At 45.7% G+C, this 24,477-nt stretch overlaps 1 protein-coding gene across 1 annotated transcript in view; it reads left to right on the forward strand.

The window, feature by feature from the left end:
- EDRF1 (erythroid differentiation regulatory factor 1) overlaps positions 1-24,477 on the forward strand; it is a 110,467-nt gene that overhangs the window by 5,616 nt on the left and 80,374 nt on the right. The window contains exons 3-9 of the mRNA XM_056532770.1: positions 6,500-6,566; positions 6,833-6,958; positions 12,807-12,931; positions 13,015-13,174; positions 14,600-14,721; positions 16,667-16,778; positions 24,307-24,454. Coding sequence (XP_056388745.1) covers positions 6,500-6,566; positions 6,833-6,958; positions 12,807-12,931; positions 13,015-13,174; positions 14,600-14,721; positions 16,667-16,778; positions 24,307-24,454 — 860 coding nt within the window. The remainder of the gene's footprint in view (positions 1-6,499; positions 6,567-6,832; positions 6,959-12,806; positions 12,932-13,014; positions 13,175-14,599; positions 14,722-16,666; positions 16,779-24,306; positions 24,455-24,477) is intronic.

Below are 24,477 nucleotides of genomic sequence, written 5' to 3' on the forward strand. Positions count from 1 at the left end.
TTTATGCAGGAAAAGTCAGCAATCGCCGAGCCGGGAAGTTCGTGACGAATCGAATTTACTGTAAGTTCTTTCATTTTGCAGAGGCCTTGTCAAAAAATTAAAGAAGCGATCTGATTCGTTGCTATGGGCAACTCATCAACTTTTCTTCTGGACAGGTTTTAATAAATCTCCCCCAGAAAGTTTTGAGTAGGGGTGTGGATGCATTATTTATTATTCGTTCTCTACCACACAACATTTGGTTATCATTGACAGTACTTGATCGTTTTGGTGAGACCAACTATTGTGAATAAAGTCTACCCTACTCTACACCAGATGGTATATTTTGGGAGAAAGAAAGGTCGGGCAAGTTTGACTTCAATATGTCCAATAATTTCCAGGGATGTGGAGTCGGACAAAATTTTGGGTACCTGGAGTCAGTCGGCAAACAATGCACCGACTCCTACTAAATTTAGATATAAATAAATAAATAAAAAGCAAGTTTAAATGTCCCAATTCACAAAAAGTTATAAATAATGACTTCTCTACTGTAAGAATAAAGACCAATGCATGCAGTGCCTCACGTAACCGCAAAACAAACACGTTAAGTGACCGTGAAGAAACATGCTTTTCATGTGCCTTACTATATGGCACACAACGCACAATTAGGAGCGGCAATACTTATACTTTCCATAGTGTTGTGCCCTGCTGTTACAGGGAACCCATGGGTAACCTAGCCTCTCACTGATAAGGGATTAAGTAAATATGTTTTTTGCAGGACTCGAGACACTTGTATAAGTGAAGGGAATGGAGGGTCAATAGTTCAAGACTGAAGCTGTAAACCATTGGAAAAACTGCTGCCATTCAGCTAAGGCTATAAAAACTTGTAAATTCGATTGTTAGCTTAAAGGGGTACTCTGCCCCTAGACATCTTATCCCCTATCCAAAGGATGATGTTAGATCGCCAGGATCCCGCTGCTGGGGACCCCCAGGATCGCCGCTGCAGCACCTTGCTTTCATTACTACACAGAGCGAGTTCGTTCTGTGCGAAATGACGGGCGATACAGGGGACGGAGCAGCGTGACGTCATGGCTCCGCCCCTTGTGATGTCACGGTCCGCCCCCTCAATACAAGTCTATGGGAGGGGGCGTGGCGGTCATCACGCCCCCTGCCATAGACTTGCATTAAGGGGGCGGACTGTGATGTCACGAGGGGCGGAGCCATGATGTCATGCTGCTCTTTCCCTGTATTGCCCGTCATTACGCACAGAGCGAACTCGCTCTGTGTAGTAATGCAACGCGGTCCCGCTTCGGCGATCCCGAGGGGTCCCCAGCAGCGGGACCCCGGCGATCTGACATCTTATGCCCTATCCTTTTGGATAGGGGATAAGATGTCTAGGGGCGGAGTACCCCTTTAAACATGACTATGGGATTCTACTAGGGGAAATCATGTTTTATAATTAATGCCCCTTCCTGGATCCTTCCACTGCCCTATCTTCAGCAGCAGATCGGCACACAAATTGTTCAATACAGTAGACTGTTGGCTTCCCAGCCAGTGGTCCTGTGGTAATGACATGTATGTTGCTTTTCTTTCCTTCAAGGAATGTATAAAATACATTCGCATATTAATACAGAGAAGTCGGAAGTACAAAAAACTCCGGAGTCGGAACATTTATCTACCGACTCCACAGCCCTGATCATTTTATTTTGTCTAATTAGTCTGGCAGTGGTTTATTTCCTCTTCCTCATGTAAAACACTTGGTCATTGTTAGAAGCCTGAAGAAAAATATGTCTGCTAAGGGTACATTAACACGTACAGGATCCTGCGCAGATTTGATGCGCAGGATTTGTAACTGCAGATTAGAAGCTGTGCTCAGTCATTTAGTTTACATTACACTCTGCAGCAGAAAATCCTGCGCATCAAATCTGCGTACTGTACGTGTGAACATACCCTAAATGAGTATTTGGCTGGCATTTATCTAAGGTTTACAGGCATCTATCTTTTGGTACAAAGTCTGTCAATACAGATTTGCAACGTCTCCCTGTACTTTCTGCGGTCACTAATTTTATTTACTTCAGCTGGCCGTATCTCCTCTGGCGCTTGCTGGCCAGCGGGATGCATAATGGCGGCAGGTAGCTCCACCCCCCCTTCTCCCCGTGCTCGGCGTGGGAATCTGGAGGTTAGCTGCGGGAGGACTCTCTTCCCCCCTTCTGTCAGCACTGCCTTGGGAGCGCCAGACAGGGTAAGCTCAGCGCCTTTCTGCACCTCTCATGAACGGAGTTTAGCTCCGCGCCTCCTCCCCGCAGATAGCCGTCCAGGCTTAGGGCTTTGCCAAACTCGTTAACGCTACCAGAAATGTCAGAGGCTGTCTCCCTCCTCTGATTCCCTGGTTCAGGGCCATGCTCAGCGGAAGCCTGTCTAGCCGGGCACAGCTGTCAACCCCCTGGCCTCGGAGCGTCAGGCTTCTACAGCGCGTTGCTCACTGCCCCTGTTTTTTTTTTTTTTTTTTAAATCAGTTACATTTTTATTGAACTTTTTCCAATAACAACACACAAAAAAAAAAGAAAATACAGTCCATACACATACACAAATCCCCACCTCCCACCCGCACCCGCGTGTCTTCTCTTCACAAAAAGCAATAAACAACTTTTGGTACGAACAGTGCAGTACAATATATAAACATTTTAACATACAAATACGCAATGCGTCCGAAACGCCAAACTGAAGCATCGGCAACTGACCATTCAGGGAGCAAATAGACAATTAATGCGTACAGGAGACATCAGTATACAAAACCGACTAGGTCCACCCCCAACAAATACTCAAAACAGTCGAACACAAAGTAGAGAAGTAAAGGTCAGCACACATACAAGCACAGAAGAGGAATAGGATAAAACAAGGATGTTCATACATCAGTGAGACCCTCCCCCAACACTTCCCAGCAATATATCCATGTGAGTTCTTCTAAGATACGTGAAAGGCAGACCCGGGGTATCAATCCACGGTCCCCATATTGATTCAAATTTAGAAATAGCCTTCCTCTTATGATACACACCGTTTTCCAGCCTGATAATATGATTAAGCTTAGTAATGAGTTCAGCGATAGTAGGAGGAACAGGACGCAACCAGTGCTGAGCAATTAACTTACGGGCTTGGTATAAAATCCGACTAATACCAATATACAATCCACCATCCTCATCCAACCCATCTAAGTAGCCCAATATACATGTTAGAGCCGTCAAGGACAGCGGACAATTGTATACTCTCTGGATCAGTTGCCCCACATCATTCCAAAATTGACCAAGACGGGTACATTCCCACATAACATGTAACAAATGAGCAGCGGGGACAGCAGGAATCTGGGCGAACACCAATTTTATGCAAAAATGCAGGGGTATGGTATACCATATGTAGCAAAAATATTTGGGACACCCTATGAGTTTCCGAAACTGCTAAACGTGGGGTCAGTGATCAAATCTGTTCCCACTGCTCTCCCGACAGAGGTCCCACATCCGCCTCCCACCTGTCCTTTATATTTAAAGGGTAAGCCACATGATATGAGGATAGTAAGGCCTGGTAAAGTATAGATATCACACCCTTAGTTGACGTACTGGAAAATAGGCCATTCACCTGAGCAGAGGTACCAACCGTCAAATCACAAGCCCGCGTGTCTAGAACATGTCTAAGTTGGAGGTAATGGTAAAAATATGACTGCGGTAAGCCAAACTCCTCCTGCAGTTGGGCAAATGACTTCAGGGTCGGCCCTTCATATAATTGTGAAAGATATAATACCCCATGAGCAACCAATCCCTGGGAATCTGGTAAGGAACTAAGCTCAGAAAGGCCAGGGTTGTACCACAACGGTGAATATGTGACAAATAGAGGATAGTTCAGGAGCGATCGAAATTTCGACCACACTTTACGGATAAGAAGAAAGGTCGGGGGAAAGTCAGGAGGACGAGTTTGTGCTGCCATCTCTAGTAGATAGATAGGGGTAACCTTCCCAATACGTCTAGAAACCAAATCCCCCGTACGTCCCATAGTAGCATACTGTGCCCAGCCCTTAAGCTGCTGAATCTGGGAGGCTATAAAATAAATCCAAGGACTAGGAATGGACAAACCCCCTGCCTCCTTACCACTCTGTCACTGCCCCTGTTTAGTTCAGTCACTGCAGGCTGTACACAGGGCGGGTTGTCGGAGCACACAATTATCTGCTTAGGCATCGGCACAGGGAGTGCCGGTGGTGCTTGTCGCAGCCTGTGGATGCTTTCCGCAGCTGCGACACCCCCCCCCCCCTTCCCCTGTGCTCCAACAGCGATGGGCATCGCTTTCCTGGAGGGTGGACCCTTTTCCCAGGATGTCTCACAGGACACCCACAGTTCCTTCCACCCATCCTGACGGGCAAGGATCGGCGCAAAATCTCTCAGACGGAGTTAAGCTCCACCCCTTTCCTTTTCTGGGATTGTATATGGGGTCCGTCTTTTTTTTCCCAGATAGCGCTATAAGCGCAATGTTTTTTGCCCTATGCCTCTGGCATACCTAATTCTGCAGAGTTCTCTCTCTGTGAGGGAGCATATACGAACTGCTGTGGCGGGTCGTTAAGCGGTCCCTGTCGATTCCGAGGTTACATTTCGTGCCCGGTTTCCCCTTCCGCTGCGTAACATGCCATGTCTACTGTGCCGACGGACCTAGTACCTCCCTATCGGGGCATGGCTCCAGTCCGGTGTCCTTACAGGGCTTTTGTGTTCCTGGCGGATGCTTAGGGCCTTTTTAGGGTTCTTCCTCTGTCCCTTTTTTCGTTTGCCCCTGTGCCTAGGGACTTTGCCATGTGGCTTTTCTTCATATAGGGTACTGGCATCTAAAGCGGTGGTTTCCTCCTCCGACTGTCATCAATCAGGGGAGGGTTCTTGACATGTGCATACACTATGATTCCCTCCACTGGTCACCGATCTGTTATGCTGCATCCGCGGTTGACATTCCGGTACCGCTCTGCCAGTGCGTGTTGTCCGACGGAGTGACTTGTTGCATACTATGGATCCATACCAGTAAGCCAGACAGCGGTCTGCATGGTTCCTCCGCCGCCTGTCATTTCTCTCTGCAGTTTGAGTTCCGGTACCCCACTGCCAGTACGCGGTTGTCCGAAGAGGTGCCCGGACGTGTCCTATGGACACTATACAGGGTGATGGGGATACCATCCATGGCCCCCCCCGATCTCCTAGGGTGGCGGGTATTCTATCCATGGTAGGAGGTTTCACCCCAATGGGGTGTTTCCTCCCAAGGCTGTAGGTTGCTGCGTGTGCTTCTTACTTGCATTCGTAGTCATGTCTTTGTAGCTTCCCAGCTCCAGTGTTCAGGATTCCGATCCCTCTGGGGACACAACATGGCTCCTCCGTACCTGGGTGTGTTTTCGCAGGGTTCCTGGGGGCTACATTCACCCAGCACAATGATCAGTTACCGTAGGGCGGCATTTCTTTGCTTCTGCAGTACATGGTGCTCTTGGGATATTCCTTTCCACAGAAGATACAGGGATACTGGTGTTCACCTTGACTGGCTCGCCTTCGTCTTTCCCTGGCGTTTTCTCGCCAGGTTTTCTGGTTTTGGTTGGTCCTCTGTATGGGGTTCTCTTGACAGTCCCTTCCTTGGCGTCCTAGTCCATCTTCATGGATGGTGGGAACTGCCGGATGCTCAGTTCCGGGCCTCTTTTGCCTTTTAGCCCAGGGTCTCATCTGTAAGTCTTTCGGTCGGCTGGGGGTCAGTCTCCGGACTGACTCCCTTCCTCTGATGTTGTTCTTCCCACCCCAGGGACTGCTTTGGTATGTCCCATGGTCTCTGTGTCCCCTAATGAAGAGCCACTGAGAAAAGGAGATTTTCTTTGTACTCACTGTAAAATCTCTTTCTTCTAGCCTTCATTGGGGGACATCACCAACCCATTTCTTCATTCTTGTCCGGATAGCCTTTTCTGGTTCTTGGGTGTTTCTCCGGGATTCCTTTCTAGGGTCCTTCGGACATATCTCTTTGGTGGCTTCTCCTACTGCTTGTGACAAAATTGATTACCTCACTTCCAGTGGGCAGGTATATCCTGCCATGGAGGAGACGACTTTTTTTTCCTAGTGTCAGCGCATCCTAGTGGCAAGCGCATATACCCATGGTCTGTGTCCCCCAATGAAGGTTACGTGAAAGAGATTTTACGGTGAGTACAGAAAAAAATCTCCTTTTTTATTGAAATACGTATGAAGACGTTTGGTGCACTGGGGGCATGCCTTTTACCTCTTGGTGAAGCTCTTACAACACCTCTGAAGGAAGACTGAGCCTCTCCTCTGCAGTGGCCCCATATTATAGATTCTATAATGCTGATGGTAATGGCCCTTGTTGGGATGCCCCAACCTGCTGACAGATTCCCTTTTAAAGATGTAAAAAAAATCCTTTATATCCTCTAGTGATTGTCATTGATGATCTGTCAGTGGAGCAGGACTTAGGGTGCCATTGCACAGATCAGTCTAACTATTCTTCTTTTTCATTACAGCTTTGGCATGGCGTATGATTTCATCGATTCAGTTGGAAAGGAAGTGGATGTTGTGGCAGATTCCGAGGTAAGTGTAATTGTATGTAATGTAACATGTGAATGTTCTTGATAATAGAGAGCAGAGATGGACAAGACTAGTTATGGTTAAATTTAGTGATCCGGTTTTTCTTCCACCTTCTGTTGGATATTTGAAGGTAAATATAGTCAGACTGTTCTGTCTTCTGTGATCGCTGGGGAAGGAAAAGGATAACTTAGGATACCTGCTATGTTACATAAGTTTAATATTGTTATTGCAGATTCATGAATTTTTTTTTTTCCCTTTTTAAATCTCAGAACATCAAGAAGCTCTTGAAGATCCCATACAGTAAGTCGCATGTCAGTATGGCGGTCCACCGCATCGGGAGGACTCTTCTGATGGATGAACTGGACATTCAGGAGCTCTTTATGAGGTCTTCTCAGGTAATGGACGTTTGGGTTTGCTTGTCCTTTTGGTCAGTGATTTGCTTTTTCTCTTTGTTAAAGGGGGTTTTCAACTTTATGTAATAAAAAATTATCCTACTTTATAATAAACTTTGTGCCTCATTTTATTAGCAAGTCAAGATTTCTGCTTGCAGTCGGTGAATGAAAAATAATACAGGATTGTTAGTCAGTGAAACCTGTACTGATTTCATCCAGAGGCGGCTCTGATACTCTTATGACTGGTTTACAATTCCAGCTCGAACAATTGTAAAAAAACATTTCTAGCCCATATCTAGGGTTGAAACAACGAACGATGTAATTGATCATAGAAATCGTTGTCAAGGTTTCATTATTAATTGTTTGGTCGATTAGTTGGTCTGCCCGTTTGCACTGTAATAACTGGCGAGGAATCATCACTGCTGCTGGCTGTTAACCATTTAAACAACTTTGTTTTATGTAATATTGATGGTACAGTGGTTTTGATCTGCTCCCTGCAACACAGTCATGGGGAAAAGATATGTCACAGCAGCCCGAGGCCTTTGCTAGGCCTCTGTGACTGCCAGGACTCTGCTATTTATAAGGCATCAACCAACAGAACTCTGATCTAATGGCTTAATGCGGTACATATGTAATTGTGTCCAGTATTAGCCGTGGGTCTCGGCTGCTATTAACTGGTAGCAGCCGGGACCAATCTGGTGTGAATCACACTTGATACGTCAGGAGCGCAGCTACAGGGTGTACATTTATGCCTTAAGGGGTTAAGGAATCTGTCCTTAGTATTTTCCACACTAACCTGTTGGTACATGTGTGTAGTGCAGATGACACGGATTAAAATTATACCTACCAATCCCCGATCCGTGCCTCTGTTCGGAGCCGGTCACAGCGTTCCTTTTACAGAGTCATCTGGACTGCCATCAAAGTTGGGGGCTTTCTATCACTGTCTCCAGACAATCAGACTGTTGTTTTCCACCTCAAGAGCAGTAAGGACATCATTGTAGATGTACAACTATATGCATCTCTGATTCATCCATCTAATGCCCTCTGTTACATCTGGCAAGCAAGCGTCTCATTAACGATCACTGGGCATTTAGTTATAAATTGGTTGGCTTGATTTATATCTATACATATATTTGTGTGAGACAGACAAATCTATGCTACTGTTATAACCTCCCTCCATTTATACATATCTTAATATGACTGCTTATGACCATCTTGGACTGTGACTGACAGTGACTGCTTTATCTATTGTTCTTATATATTTATCCACCTCAAGCATAATTTCTCATTTCACATGATTTATATTATGTTCACAATTTGTCCTCCACCCCTGATGAACACATCTTAAACATATGGTAGAAACGCGTAGCATCATGGAACATGAGAAATCTCTACATAATTTTGCAACTTGTTAATTGTATCTTATTTGAGTGCTTATTATATACCTTTTCCCTATCCACACATATAACAGTAAGGACAAGGGTTAAGACTAGGTAGGGAAATGTAATGTTCAGGTTACTCACCTGTACCCTTATTCCCTCCCAGTCAGCTATTTCGCTGACATTATCTGTTGTTGTTAATTGAGCATGAATTTGCTTTTGTAAAATTGCTAAGGTCCTTTAAATTGTCACATGTTGTATATCTCACTGTCCTTGTATATGATTTAAGTATCTAGTAAAAGTTATATTTTAAACTACAATATCTATGCCTGATTGGTTGAGTTCATTATGATATGTACAGTCATGGCCGTAAATGTTGGCACCCCTGAAATTTTTCTCGAAAATGAAGTATTTCTCACAGAAAAGGATTGCAGTAACACATGTTTTGCTATACACATGTTTATTCCTTTTGTGTGTATTGGAACTAAACCAAAAAAGGAGGAAAAAAAGCAAATTGGACATAATGTCACCAAACTCCAAAAATGGTCTGGACAAAATTATTAGCACCCTGCAAACATTGTGGAAAAAATAAGATTGTTTCAAGCATATGATGCTCCTTAAAATTCACCAGGGGCAAGTAACAGGTGTGGGCAATATAAAAATCACACCTGAAAGCAGATAAAAAGGAGAGAAGTTCACTTAGTCTTTGCATTGTGTGTCTGTGTGTGCCACACTTAGCATGGACAACAGAAAGAGAAGAGAACTGTCTGAGTACTTGGGAGTACCAAAATATTGTGGAAAAATATCAACAATCTCAAGGTTACAAGTTCATCTCCAGAGATCTAGATTTGCCTTTGTTCACAGTGCGCCACATTATTAAGAAGTTTGCAACCCATGGCACTGTAGCTGATCTCCTTGGGCGTGGAAAGAAGAGAAAATTGAAAGGTGTCAATGCAGGATAGTCTGGATGGTGGATAAGCAGCCCCAAACAAGTTCCAAAGATATTCAAGCTGTCCTGTAGGCTCAGGGAGCATCAGTGTCAGTGCAAACTATCCTTCGACATTTAAATGAAACGCTATGGCAGGAGACCCAAGAGTTTGACATTGGGGGAATGGGAAATGGGGGGTGGAGAATGTGACCGGGGGGGGGGGGGGGGGCGTAGAATGGGTGGTGGAGAATGTGACATGCTGGGGTTGGGGGAGGAGACTATGACATAGGGGGGAAATGTGATGGGAGAAGATGTGACCATGAGGGGAGAAGGTGACAGATGTGAAATGGGTGGATAGCTGTAAAATGGAGGAGATTGGACATGAAATGGCGGGATTTCACCATTTATTTATTATATTGCATCGCATATCGAAATCGCATTATATTGGCCCATAATCGCAATTGCACATTTTCCCCATATAGTGCAGCCCTAGGACACAGTAGTTTTTGTGCCATCTTGTACATTATATTAGTGGTAATATATGTGTATGTAAATAAAAATAAATATATACTGTCATGGCCGTAAATATCGGCACCCCTGAAATTTTTCAAGAAAATTTACTATTTCTCACAGAAAAGGATTGCAGTAACACATGTTTTGCTATACACATGTTTATTCCCTTTGTGTGTATTGGAACTAAACCAAAAAAGGGGAGGGAAAAAAATAAATTGGACATAATGTCACACCAAACTCCAAAAATGGGCTGATCAATATTGTTGGCACCCTCAACTTAATATTTGGTTGCACACCCTTTGGAGAAAATAACTGAAATCAGTGGCTTCCTATAACCATCAATAAGCTTCTTACTCCTCTGAGTCGGAATGTTGGATCCCTCTTCCTTTTGTAAACTGCTCCAGGTCTCTCTTATTGGAAGGCGCCTTTTCCCAACAGCAATTTTAAGATCTCTCCACAGATGTTCAATGGGATTTAGATCTGGACTCATTGCTGCCACTTCAGAACTCTCCAGCACTTTGTTGCCATCCATTTCTGGGGACTTTTTGACGTATGTTTGGGGCCATTGTCCTGCTGGACAACTCAGTTTTCTGACATTGGGCTATACAGTGCGACCCAAAATCCGTTGGTAATCCTCAGATTTCCTGATGCCTTGCACATATTCAAGGCACCTAGTGCCAGAGGCAGCAAAACAACCCCAAAACATCATTGAACCTCCACCATATTTCACTGTAGGTACTGTGTTCTTTTCTTTTGTAGGCCTCATTTCATTTTCGGTAAATAGTAGAATGATGTGCTTCACCAAAAAGCTCTATCTTTGTCTCATCTGTCCACAAGATGTTTTCTCAGAAGGATTTTGGCTTACTCAAGTTCATTTTGGCAAAATGTAGTCTTGCTTTTTTATGTCTGTGTCAGCAGTGGTGTCCTCCTATGTTTCATTTAATTTAAATGTCGACGGCTAGTTCGTACTGACACTGATGCTCCCTGAGCCTGCAGGACAGCTTGAATATCTTTGGAACTTGTTTGGGGCTGCTTATCCACCATCCGGACTATCCTGCGTTTGACACCTTTCATCAATTTTTCTCTTCCATCCACGCCCAGGGAGATCAGCTACAATGCCATGGGTTGCAAACTTCTTGATAATGTTGCGCACTGTGGACAAAGGCAAATCTAGATCTCTGGAGATTATTTTCCCACAATTTTGGTTCTAGAGTCCTCAGACAGTTCTCTTCTCTTTATGTTGTCCATGCCTAGGCTGGGTTCACATCACGTTTTGTCCCATACAGGACCGCATACGGCAGGGGGAGCTGAAAACTCGCGGTCCCGTATGTAATTCGTTTTTAATGAGCTGACCAGAGTGAAACGCTGACACCAGTCGGCTCATTTTTGCTCCGTAATCGACAACTATTTTAGGTGCGGTGGGAAAACCGCATACAGGGCAAAAATGAGCCGACCGGAGTCAGCGTTTCACTCCGGTCAGCTCATTGAAATGAATTACATACGGGACCGCAAGTTTTCAGCTGCCCCTGCCGTATGCGGTCCCGTATGGGACAAAACGTGATGTGAACCCAGCCTTAGTGTTCCGCACACACAGACACACAATGCAAAGACTAAGTGAACTTCTCTCCTTTTTATCTGCTTTCAGGTGTGATTTTTATATTGCCCACACCTGTTACTTGCACCTGGTGAGTTTAAAGTCGCATCACATGCTTGAAACAATCTTATTTTTCCACAATTTTGAAAGGTTGCCAATAATTTTGTCCAGGCCATGTTTGGAATTTGGTGACATTATGTCCAATTTGCTTTTTTTCTCCCATTTTTGGTTTAGTTTTAATACACACAAAGGGAATAAACGTGTATAGTAAAACATGTGTTACTGCAATCCTTTTCTGTGAGAAATACTTCATTTTCTTAAAAAAAATTCAGGGGTGCCAACATTTACGGCCGTGTGTGTGTGTGTGTGTGTGTGTGTGTTTAAATTTATTATTTTTTCATGTTTGTGTAGTATTTTTTTCTGACTGCAGATATTCAGTTCAGTACACATCTGTACTGCACTGTATTACGCTTAAATGTTTGTCAGAGTTACAATGACAGGCATACTTTAGCAGATCGGATTGATCGGCTTCTGTAGCCATGACAACGTAGGCCATTGCCAGGCCTCCAGTTGCCATGGCTACCACCAGAGCACCCTGTGATCACTTTGCAGGGTGCAAAGAAGCAGCAGAGACAGCCACCCTCGTAGATGCTGCAGTCACACTGACTGCAGCATTAAAAAGGTTAACAGCTTCCGTGGGCCCCTCAGATGCGTACCTCTCCTCTTCCGATCGCTGACTGAAGTTTCGGACATGGAAGGGACACTGAGCCCAGGCTGACATTCATATCCTATTGGTCTGTAACAGAACAATAGCAGCAATCACCAGCCATGTACCGCTGTGATTGGTCCCTTGCTGGATTCAGGGATGCTCTGCTGTACAGAGCAGCTGCAGGGTGATATTTTATCATAAGGACGTACACGTACCTCCTGATGTGGCAAAGAAGCTGCTTCCAGGACATACATGTACGTCCTTTTGTGAGCCAGAAGAAGCACTAAGTGTGCGAAACGGACATTGCTTATTGCACCTGTTTGTACCCTGCACAAGCATTTAATAAAGCCTTTAAAAAGGAGTCTGATGAGTGGCCGCTCTTCTGTTCCGTTTGGACTTTGAGCAGTTGTGGCTGACCTGGAGGGAGAGGGAGACGGCATATTCCCAGTTGCATCAGTAGTGCCAGGCGGACTTTCTATTTACTGCATGGAATGTGCGTCCTTTTGCATTAAGGGGTTAAGGTATGTATTGACACAGCGGCACATTTATTGCGGAGACTTTGATGACTGACCCATTTACAGGGTTTTCACTCCGTACACAAACTGCAGACACAATCCTAATCGCATGTATGGTAAAGCTTTTCAGTTGCAGAGATTCCCCCAATGTACATAACCTTAGTGATCCATGAAAGGTGAAAATTTGCACTTAAACGTTTATTTACTTTGCAGACAGGAGACTGGACTTGGTTGAAGGAGTTTTATCAAAGACTAATGGATCAAAAATGGCAAAGAAAGAAGAAAAGTAAAGAACATTGGTACCAAAAAGCTATACTCTCAAAGTTCCTCTATTACAGGTATTGTGCATTCACCTTTAGGTCTTTCTCGGACTCTATTACCTCTACATTAGTCTTATACAGAGTGTTCACTTACCTTCCAGCATTAATGGAGATGATACAGCTGAACCAGTCCCATCCACTTCTCATCAGCCTCCAGAAGAGCAGAATCTCCGTGAACCATCTGGGAGCGACCATGTCGCCTGGCCTGCTACTTTTGAGACATTAAGTTCAGTGTCAGAAGACTATGGGGCTTCCAATCAGGTACGACTTGAAGAAGAAGGCTTATACAATTTCATTGAGTTGTGTTGCGATGTCTTAACCTATTTTATTTTTACAATGACTGTAGTGAAGTGTATTATGCTGGCCAAATATTTCAGATAGCTGTCGTCTCACAGCTCATTGGGCTCTTTAAAGGGGTACTCTGCCCCTAGACATCTTATCCCTTATCCAATGGATAGGGGATAAGATGTCTGATCGTGGGGGTCTCGCCGCTGGGGATCCCCGCAATCTCCCTACTGCATCCGACGTTCTTTTAGAGCTTTAGGTGCATTGCCGGAGGCTCGTGACGTCACGGTCACGCCCCCTCCATGCAAGTCTATGGGAGGGGGCGTGACTGACGTCACGCCCCCTCCCATAGACTTGCATGTAGGGGGCGTGACTGTGATGTCACAAGCCTCCTCCCTGCATTGCCAGTCATCCGGCACCAGATGTCTGGGGTGCCGCAGCTGGATAGGGCATAAGATGTCTAGGGGCGGAGTACCCCTTTTAAGGGGTTTTTGCTTAGTAATAATTTTACGCATTTTACTTCAACGTTTAACTGGAGTATGAAATTGCGGCATTAAGAAATATGCCAGAATGTGTTTAGTAAGTTAGTTTTGATATAAATTCTACCTGTATAAAATGGTGTTCATAGCCGAACCTGCCCTTTTAACCCTCAACCAAAGTAATGTTGTAATTAGAGATGAGCGAACTTACAGTAAATTCGATTCGTCACAAGCTTCTCGGCTCGGCAGTTGATGACTTATCCTGCATAAATGAGTTCAGCTTTCCGGTGCTCCGGTGGGCTGGAAAAGGTGGATACAGTCCTAGGAAAGAGTCTGCTAGGACTGTATCCACCTTTTCCAGACCACGGGAGCGCCTGAAAGCTGAACTAATTTATGCAGGAAAAGTCATCAACTGCTGAGCCGAGAAGTTCGTGACGAATCGAATTTACTGTAAGTTCGCTCATCTCTAGTTGTAATGTTCACAATCTTCTATAGATTATTCTTATTAGAAGCTGTATCTGAATTCCCTGAAATCTGAACAACCAAATCTCATGTGCTTGGCCTCTTCACAGGGAAGTGTGACCACTGAGCCCTCACAGCTAGTGGGGCATGTTGCCTCTGCAGCTAAAGATCCCAGTCTCCCCAGTCTGTTTATTGACAGGGAGAACAGTCAGGTATGAATTATGTGACGCCGCAGAGTAAACACATAATTCCCCAGCTCCAGAAATCATCGCTACTTGAATAAAATCAATCTGACATCTGTAACCAATCACAGTAGTTGTAGTTGGCTACATCTGTATATTTTCTTTCCTTCCGCTTCTTCGGTTTTATGTTCATTTGAGGCATTTCCATCCATTTCTTTGCCAACACTTATTGCACTTGCCTTAGCAGGTTGTACTTGATTCTTTTGTGTCTTTCCCAGGGTCTTAAGAATGACTTTGTTAGGAATATTCTTTGGACATTTGAGGACATCCATATGCTGGTTGGCTCTAACATGCCTATTTTCGGAGGAGGGCGATACCCAGCTGTCAGTTTGCGTCTACGGTAAGCTTGTATGGGTATGAGTTTAGATAGTTACTGTCCGGCATGATGAGAGTTGTAGTTTTGCTCAGCTAGAGGCACCCTAGTTTGAAAAAACTGGTTTAGGGTTAAGCAAGGGCCCCTCAGTAACAGTGGGTTTCCCTTTTCTGAAATAAATGTGGATAAAACGTGTAGCATTGTCCAAGGTAATTTTGGGCAAATTTCTGAATTTATGGTCATTTTCTATGTGTTTTTATTTAAAATAAGTAAATATAAATAGAATTTTCTTGAGGATACACCAACACAGGAACCCCTGTAGTATGTCTCAAATACAGTGGACACAGGGTAAGTTTCCAAATTACAATACATACACCTACAGCAATACCCAACCCATGAATAATTCAATAATCCATAAATTATGAAACTATGCTGTATGCCTCACAGCATTATATAAACGGCCTAATGTTGCATACAAAAATAGATTACATAGGAGTGAAAAGGAAGCAGTATATGAGAGTCTATATAAACAGTGATCCTGTGTGCTCCGGTGAGTGTCACTCACCTGTCCCTGCCACTCTGGACAGTCACCGCTCTCCTGGATCATCGCTCCTCATTGCCGCCATCACGTCCCCGGGGGGTCCCCGCCGCTCCGGACTGTCACCACTGCCCTGGATCGTCGCTCTCCATCGCTGTCATCACGTCCCCGGGGTGTCCCCGCCGCTCCGGACCGTCACCACTGCCCTGGATCGTCGCTCTCCATCGCTGTCATCACGCCGCTACGCACGCCGCTCCTATTGGATGACGGGACGGCGTGCGCGCCGATGTAAAGATGACGGAGAGTGGCAGCCATGCAGTGGAGCATGAAGAGGACGGTCCGGAGTGCCGGGGACAGGTGAGTGACACTCACCGAAGCACACGGGGCACATTAAACTGCTATCCGGCAGCAGCTGAAGCAGTCTGTGCTGCCGGATAGCTGTTTATGCGATGGGTCATTGTAGGTCGGGGGATCACTGTACATATAAGAGTGAAAAAAACACTTCTCATGCGTAGTAATATGGCTCTCCCATAAAGTAAAAGAGTTCTCAATTAAGTGCCCTAGTATATAAGTAAGTAAACATTAAAGACTATAAGCAAACAATGGCAATTTAATGGCAGTGCATGCAATAAATACATATAGGTCCATACAGTGCCTACCAGGACTCACTCCAGTACCCCACTAATCCTCTGATGCGTTTCGCCGGAACAGCTTTATCCAGACTCTCTCATATATTGCTTTAATTTCACTCCTATTAAATCTATTTTTGTATGCAACATTAGGCCTTTTATATAATGCATGTTGGTGAGGCATACAGCATATTCTATTCAAGAAAACATTTCATTTTGACGACACAGTGAACATCATTACTGTTTTTGTTTTTCAGATTCACCTCACAGATAAGCTTTTTAAATTTTTTATTTCTGTGTATAGGTTATGGAAAGTGAAGGAAATCATTACAAAGTACAATTGGTCCCGCAAATAAAAACAAACCCTCCATATAGGTCCGTAAATGAAAAAAAAACTAAAGTGTAAAAACTAAATTGTGCCAAGTCCTTAAGGGACGTAAAAAAAAAAAAAAAAAAAAACTTTTAACTCGCCTTCCTATGTTCCCCCCCCCCCATCGCTCCGGTATCGGTGTCTTGTTGCTCCGGCGCTGCTTGGCTCCCTGATTCTTAGGCTCGAAACGTCACCCTGCGGTCAGCTTATTGCCGGCGTGACCTGACACGAAACGTGACCGCAGTGACACATTTCGAGCCTAAGAAGCACTGAACAGGATGCAGGTACCGGGGAACCGTAGGAAGAGGAGTTAGTATTTTTTAGTTTTTGCATCCCGGGCACAGGGGAACTTAAAAGATTTCTGCCGCATTTCTCCTTTAAGGGGTTAAACTTGCTGCAAAATGATACTAATGTAAACAATTGTTTGTGATGTAGGGACAACAACAAGCCCATCAATGTGCTGACTGGAATAGATTATTGGCTCGACAACCTGATCTGCAACGTGCCGGAGCTGGTCATGTGTTTCCATGTGAACGGGATTGTGCAGGTAAGATGGGAAAGTGTAGTGTGCTCCTTTTTTTTTATTTTTTTTTTTTTATTATTCAAATGAGCTTTATTGACAGAAGGGAAAGTAAGTGTACAACACAATAAAGATCCGACATAATGCAGTAGCGCAATGCACATATAACAACGGTACAGCTTATCAATCACCATGCCAATAGCATCACTACACAATATGAGTAAATGGAACTTCAAAAAGGAGTGTCTGAACCACAAAAGGAGGGAAAGGGGAAAGGTAGGAGCACATGGGTAGGGAAAGAGAGAGGGAAAGACAGGCTCTGCAATCCAGTACATACCTCCTCTCCAGCAGCCATCGCCCCTCCGCTCAGGTCCAACCGCCAGCCGGACACACAACTCTCATACTAAGCTAGTGTGTCGGGAGAAAACTGACTCATGAAGGGGGGGGGGTGACCAGCGTGGAGGGGGGGGGGTTTAGCGGGAGACTAAGGTTCTCTAAACAGGGGAGATTCAACAAAGGACAGCCAGGGTTGCCACACTGAAATAAATCTGTCCTGCCTATTGTATGAGTCTGCCATCAGTTCCTCCATACGGCAGACAAAGAGAATCTCCTTGTACCACTCAGAGATTGTCGGGGGTGAAACAGATTTCCATTTCCTGGGGATGACCGCCCTAGCTGCCATAAGGAGGAAGTTAGCCAGGGTCTTTGCTGGCGTCTTACGAGACGCCGGTTGAATAGACAGCAACAGCGTCTTAGCATCATTGGGGAAGGTATAACCCGTAATGTGTGCAATACGCGAAATAACCACTACCCAATAGGGGGCCAGAGAGGGACATTCCCACCATATATGGGACATGGTGCCACGGGATCCTCCGCACCGCCAGCACTGGTCTGGAACTGAGGGATACATTTTGTGTAGCACCGAGGGGACCCGGTACCAACGAGATAAAATTTTATAATTGGTCTCCTGCGACCTACAAGAGACCGAGACACCGTGACACAAAGCAAAGGCCGCAGCCCAGTCAGACGGAGCAAATGTAGTGCGCAGCTCCGCCTCCCACGCCCCCACGAACGGCAAGGGAGTCTGAGCAGCCTCATCCAGTAGAATAGCATAAATTTGGGAGGGCTGAGAGGCGGAGACACACAGCTCTTCATAAGGCAAAAGAGGTCGGAGCAATTGCAGGGAGCTGCCTGTGGTGTCAACAAAATGTCGGAGCTGTAAGTACTGCATGTACCTAGTAGGCGTGCGGAGGGGGCCCGGCACCAGATCCTCATATGCCCTAACTATCGTGCCATGTAGGAAGTTCCTGATAGGGAGAGTGGGGGGGGATCAGTAACACCCAGGGGGGGGGCCACACAAGCCCGGTGGGAATAAGGGGTTGTAGGTCAGTGGTGTCAGTGGCCCATCCTGGGAGAGCGTCTTGGAGCTACATAGGTATCTACGGAGAGTCGTCAAGAGTTCACCCACCACCCACGGCAGTCCGGTCGTGTGTTTGTCCAGATGGGACGAAGAAAACAACCAAGGGAGAGACGTGACCTCAAACGGGGAGTCCCCCAACTCAACTGCCACCCAACGTTTGGAGGTGCGCCCATGGAAGAAATCCAACAACCGTGTCAGAGTGGCCGCTAGATAGTAAGCTCGGCAGTCCTGGACCGCCAAGCCCCCGGAGCGTTTCCTTCTGGTGAGGACCGTCTTGGAGATCCTCGACGTGCGCCCCATCCAAATGAATTTCCTGATCGCTCTGTCTAGGGATAGGAAGAAGGGACGGGGAATGGCGACAGGGACCGCCTAGAAAAGGTACAGCAACCGGGGCAGGAAGTTCATTTTAAGTACATTAACCCTGCCTAACCACGAGAACGTTCCCTTAGACCATCTCTCCAGGTCCCACGAGAGGATTTGTAGGGTCGGGGCAAAATTGAGCCGAAAACTAGAAACTGGATCCGCCGGAACCTGGACTCCAAGGTATTTTATGGAACCCACAGCCCACTGAAAGGGATGATCTTTTTGTAGACGTCGCACATCGGACAAGGGCAGTGAAACGTTTAGGGCTACACTCTTGGACATGTTGACTTTGTGATTGCTGAAGAACGAATAGTAGCGGAGCTCTGTCTGAATTGCCGGGAGGGAAGTATGAGGGGAGGAGACATAGAGGAGGAGGTCGTCGGCGAACGCTGAGCAGAGATGCACGCCCCCCCCACTGGCAAAACCCTCAATATCTGGGTTCGCACGGAGCGCATTAAGGAGATGTTCCATACAGACAGTGTAGAGAAGGGGGGAGAGCGGGTATCCTAACAGGTGCGGACAGTGAGCCATTTACACGAACTCTGGCCAGGGGGTCTGTATAAAGGGCCATGACTCGGCCCATCATGTGGGGGCCCAGCCCCACTTGTAGTAGTGAAGCCTCCATGAACCCCCAATTCACCCGATCGAATGCCTTAGTGTGCTCCTTTTTAAAGAGAACCTGTCATAGTGTTCATGCTGCCTGAACCATATGTCTCACACTAGCAGCTGTAGGTCACACTTATATCTACTCCTTTCCACACATTTTTCATGTAGGAATCCAATTGTCTGATGAAGGTTTTATCTGACCGAAAACATTACACATTAAAAAGTAACATTGGGTTGCACTGTATACTAAATATCACAACGAGCGTCATATGACTGCTAAGTGATCTTTTTGGTGTATTCATGGAGTGGGATCCTCAGGCACTTGAAATTATCCCCGGAGTGCTGTATTATGTACGATTTCTGAACCAAAAGTCATTAGGGACATCCTCAGTGGCTTCTCCTCTCCCCTCTGACCTTTGATCGATCTCTTCCTGTTTTGGTATAAGGAAAAATCTATTTATCAAGATTTAATAAAAAGTAGGGATTTCCCGTTACCATTTTTTTTAAGATCGAGTACGAGTACCGATACTTTAATTCTAGTACTTGCCGATACCAAGTACGAGTACTTTTATTTTAAAGGGAATCTGACAACAGGGTGACCCGGTTTCTGGTGCTGTTTACCCTATGATATGTGGGTCCTTGTTGTGTACAATGGAGGCGGCTGCTGTAGTATGAGCCAAGATTTCTCTCTTCTCCATTGGACAGAACAGGGAATTTGCATTGGCGGTGAGATCGATGTCTCCGGAGCGATTGCACCGATTTTTTTACATGGTGAGCAGCGGTAGAAACCGGGTCATCTGCACTACCTACCTATAAATTCTAGTTAGTGCAGGTTACTCTGCTGTAAGATTGCCTTTAATAGTAGGTAGTATCCCCTTGTAGGTAGTGTAGATAGTTGCAGACATTAGACAGCAGCCCCCCCCCTTTGTAGCCAGCAGAATTCCCCCCCCCCCTGTAGACAGCAGGCCCTTCTTTGTAGCCAGCAGGACCACCCCACCTGTAGACAGCAGCCCCCTTTGTAGCCAGCAGTCCCCCTTTGTAGCCAGCAGGTCCCCCCCCCCCCCCCCCCCCCTGTAGACAGCCCCTTTGTAGTTGCTCACTGTCCAGTTCCGCCGCTCTGCAGCCCCGTCTTCATCACTGCCGCTGCCCCGTTCTGTTGTCCGCATAATGGCGTCTTATGGAGGATCATGTGACGTACACATCACTCTGCTTCCTCCGTTAGCGTTATACTGGGTGGAGTGACGTGTGTGTCACATGCACCTCCATAAGACTCCTTAATGCGGACGGCAGAACGGGGCAGTGGCAGTGATACGTACCAGAGAACGGGGCAGCGGAGCACTCCACCAGGTATCGGATTTGGTATTGGGGACGGTAGATGAGTCCCCGATACCATATACAGATACCTGGTATCGGCCCTGATACTAGTGTCGGTATAGGGACATCCCTAATAAAAAGCATACAATGCTATTTTTTGGGTAATGTGACGGAAACCTTAGTAGAAAACCTTTTAAGTCTTTATGAAACATCGAGTGCCCTAGCCACTTGGCTCTTGTTGGAGGGCGTGTAGACTGTGTTGCCCATAGAGGTTGCCTGTTATGCAATTTCATTTGAGTGTTGGACTTTTGTCATTTTGATAAATGTTAATAAGTTGGCAAACTATCACCTGTGCACCAGAAATGTATTTAACTTGTATATGGACTGATGAGTGGAAGAGTTTAGTTTGTGGCACGCACACAAGTCCTTGTTCCAGACTTACCTCATTAACCTACACGCTCGGATTAGCCAACTGTGCATGTTTACTGTCTTCAGAAAGAAGGAACACACATCTCCCAGGACATATTGGACTTAAAGTGTCACTTAGAAAAACATTCAACATGGTACAGGGACCAGTCAAAAGTATTGATTGGTCTGTTTCTCAGTGCTGAGACCCACACCGTTCCCTCCTATGCTCGTAGCAATCTTTCTCGCTGCTCTTTAGACTTATAGTGGAGCAGCGAGCTAGATTGCTATGAGCCAGTGAATAAGCAACACTGTCACACACTTCTTTTGGCTCATTCTCCTGATCTGTATGGTTCATACAGGGGTGTGGAAATAAAAAAAAATAAAAAAAAACTACTTGTCCAAGGGACTAAAGTGGAGCACAATCTACTTGTCCCTCAAGAAAATCCACTTGTCCTGGCAGATTAAATAATTTCCTCCAAAATAGTACGATCCACCCCCCTAGACCACCAGGGATGGGTATAAGATTCCTTTAGACACTGCTGTCAACTTAGACAGCGGTGATCTAATGGTTTAATAGCGGCCACAGCGATCGCAGTATGTCAGGCTATTAGCGGAGGGAGAGCTGTAGCTCCTTTTACACCCGAGGCAAGCCCCCATCTGACCCCTATAACTCCAATCTCTCCATATACAGGGATGTATGAGGGTAATCTTATGTGCCGTGATCTGTAGTTTTTATCGGAACCATTTATTATCAGAACTTTTATTAGGAAAGGGGCTTATTCACATATATACGCACTTTTTAAAATATTTTAATCATTATTTTTCAGTCTTCATAGGGATTTATATATGGTCTTTTGATTGGATAACAGTGAACAGCGCTGCGTTACTTGGGGGGGGGGGGGGGGGGGGGGGTTCTGCTTCTCCAGTTTATGAGCTGCATTTTATTTACTCTAATTTGTGTCAGAGAATGCTGAAAGTTGCATTTAGTTACTAGATAACTACAACACCCAGCATGCCCTGATGCAGCCTATGGTTGTGTGGGTGTTGCAGCATGTTGCACTCTATAGTAGTACAGTTAAGGTTATTGTGTAACATGCTGGGAGTTGTAGTTTTGGTTTGTGCCAGCTGCAAAGCCATAGGCTGTGTCATGGAATACTGGGAATTACAGTTAGTAACTACAACACCCAGCATGCCCTGATGCAGCCTATGGCTCTGCAGCTGACCCGAACCAAAACTACAACTCCCAGCATGTTACACTTTATAGTTCTACAGTTTTAGGTTATGGTGCAACATGCTGGAAGTTGTAGTTTTGGTTCGGGCATGTTTGTGTGCATCCATGGGGCTCTTGGTCGTCGGGCGAGTATGAAGGGGGTGGGATTCTGGGGGTGCAATTTAGTGCGGGCGGCCAGAAGACACTAAAAAAATAAATAGCACAACTGGCAGCAGCACTTTTCAGTCCGCCCCTGAACAAAACATAGATGCATACACATATCATACATACACCGGCCACTGCCCCCTATATTATACATTACATACATACATCATACATACACATATACATACACCGGCCACTGCCCCCTATCTTATACATTACATACATTATACATACACCGGCCACTGCCCCCTATATTATACATTACATACATACATCATACATACACATATACATACACCGGCCACTGCCCCTATATTAAAAATTACATACATACATCATACACATATACATACACCGGCCACTGCCCCCTATATTATACATTACATACATACATCATACATAGACACATCATTATACATACACCGGCCACTGCCCCCTACATTATACATTACATACATCATACATACACCGGCCACTGCCCCCTATATTATACATTACATACACCAGACATACAGACACATCATACATACACCCACCGCTGCCCCCCCCATCATACATTACATACACACATCAGATATACACAGACATCATACACACATCACACATACAGACATCATACAGACATCATACACACATCACACATACACAGGCATCATACACACATCCGCCGCCAATACACCCCCCCCCCCCCCCCCCCCCCCCAATCATACATACATATACAACCACCCTTCCCGTCGCCTGCATGCTCGGCCTCCTCACCTGAGCTTCACACACCCTGCTCTACATTACACAAGAAGCAGGGGGAGAGCGAGGACGAACACAGCTCGGTACACAGCTCCATCCCCCGCACACAGCTCGGTACACAGCTCACTCCTTCCCCTGCACACAGCTCCATCCCCCTCCCCCTCTTCTGTCTCCACAGGACCTAATCTACCACGGAGAGGCTGCAAGTTTGCACGGGGAAAACACAGAGCGGGTGGGGGAGAGAGGAGAGGACGCACTGCACGGGGCTGGGGAGGATTTGTGTGTGTGTGTGTGTGTGTGTGTGAGGAGGACAGACTGCACGGGGCTGGGGAGGATTTCTGTGTGTGAAGGATGACATACTGCACTGCACGGGCTGGTTCGGAAATCTCACCTCACACTGGCCGGGGGGGGGGGGGGGGGGGGGTAGGGGTTCTCTGATAAGCGGCTACTGAAATCAGCTGGGGCCCGCCGCCCCCTCCATACATCCTGAGCGCCGGTGTGAGGTGGAGACTTGCATCGGCTCCTGTGCCTCACACCGGCATTAAAGAAAAATACGGGGGAAGTCGGTCTGTCCCTGCTAGCCTGATACAGGGCTAAATCTATGAACAATTCACCTGCCCGGCGCCCAAAACTAGTTGTCCCGGGCATTGGGCAATAGGATTTCCACATCCCTGTTCATAGCACTGAGACCCAGACCGATCAAAACTATGTCAAAGTGACAGTGACATTAAAGAGTACCTTTCATCTTACGGGAAAAAAAAGTTGTTACTCAGTACCTAATCACGTGAATATAATTTTTGTGTCTAGCGCCTATATTTCTCTCACAAATACATTTTTAGTGGTCACTTTTTAATTTTTTTTTATCCTTTATTTGGAGGGGGCGTGTCCGTCTCTTGCCCTCACTCGGTATTAATCCTCTTCTTCCCTGAGTCTACTGTGCTGGGTCTCTTCCAATCACTGCAGGCTGCTCTGTAACCCCCCTCCTCTTTTTTTTCAGACAGGAGTCTGATATACAGGACAGGAGTGAGCACACATGAGTACTGGTCCTGCCCTCACTTCCTGGACTTTGTCCCAGCTGGAGCACAGGCTGGGACAAAGATGATGCTGCAGCCAGACAGGATTATGTTCTGAATGGTATTTTGAAAGCCATGATTTCTATAAAAAGAATATAACAACATTATTTTATGAAGTATATTAAAAAGGTTAATGTTTTACCGAGATGTACCACATATAAAATGTTTTTGAATCTGAAAGTGCCCATTTAAAGTCCAGCAGAAATAATAAACCCATCTCATGTTTGTTTGTTTGTTTGTTTTTCTTTGCAGAAATATGAGATGATTAAAACAGAAGATATTCCAAATCTGGAGAACTCCAACTTCTCAACCAAGGTGATCAAAGACATCGCACAGAATATTTTATCGTTTCTAAAGTCAAACTGCACAAAAGAAGGCCATACATATTGGCTCTTCAAAGGTAAAGCATAGAATGTGTCGGCA

This window comes from Hyla sarda, chromosome 7 (genome assembly GCF_029499605.1).
Source record: "Hyla sarda isolate aHylSar1 chromosome 7, aHylSar1.hap1, whole genome shotgun sequence".
NCBI classification, from domain to species: domain Eukaryota; kingdom Metazoa; phylum Chordata; class Amphibia; order Anura; family Hylidae; genus Hyla; species Hyla sarda.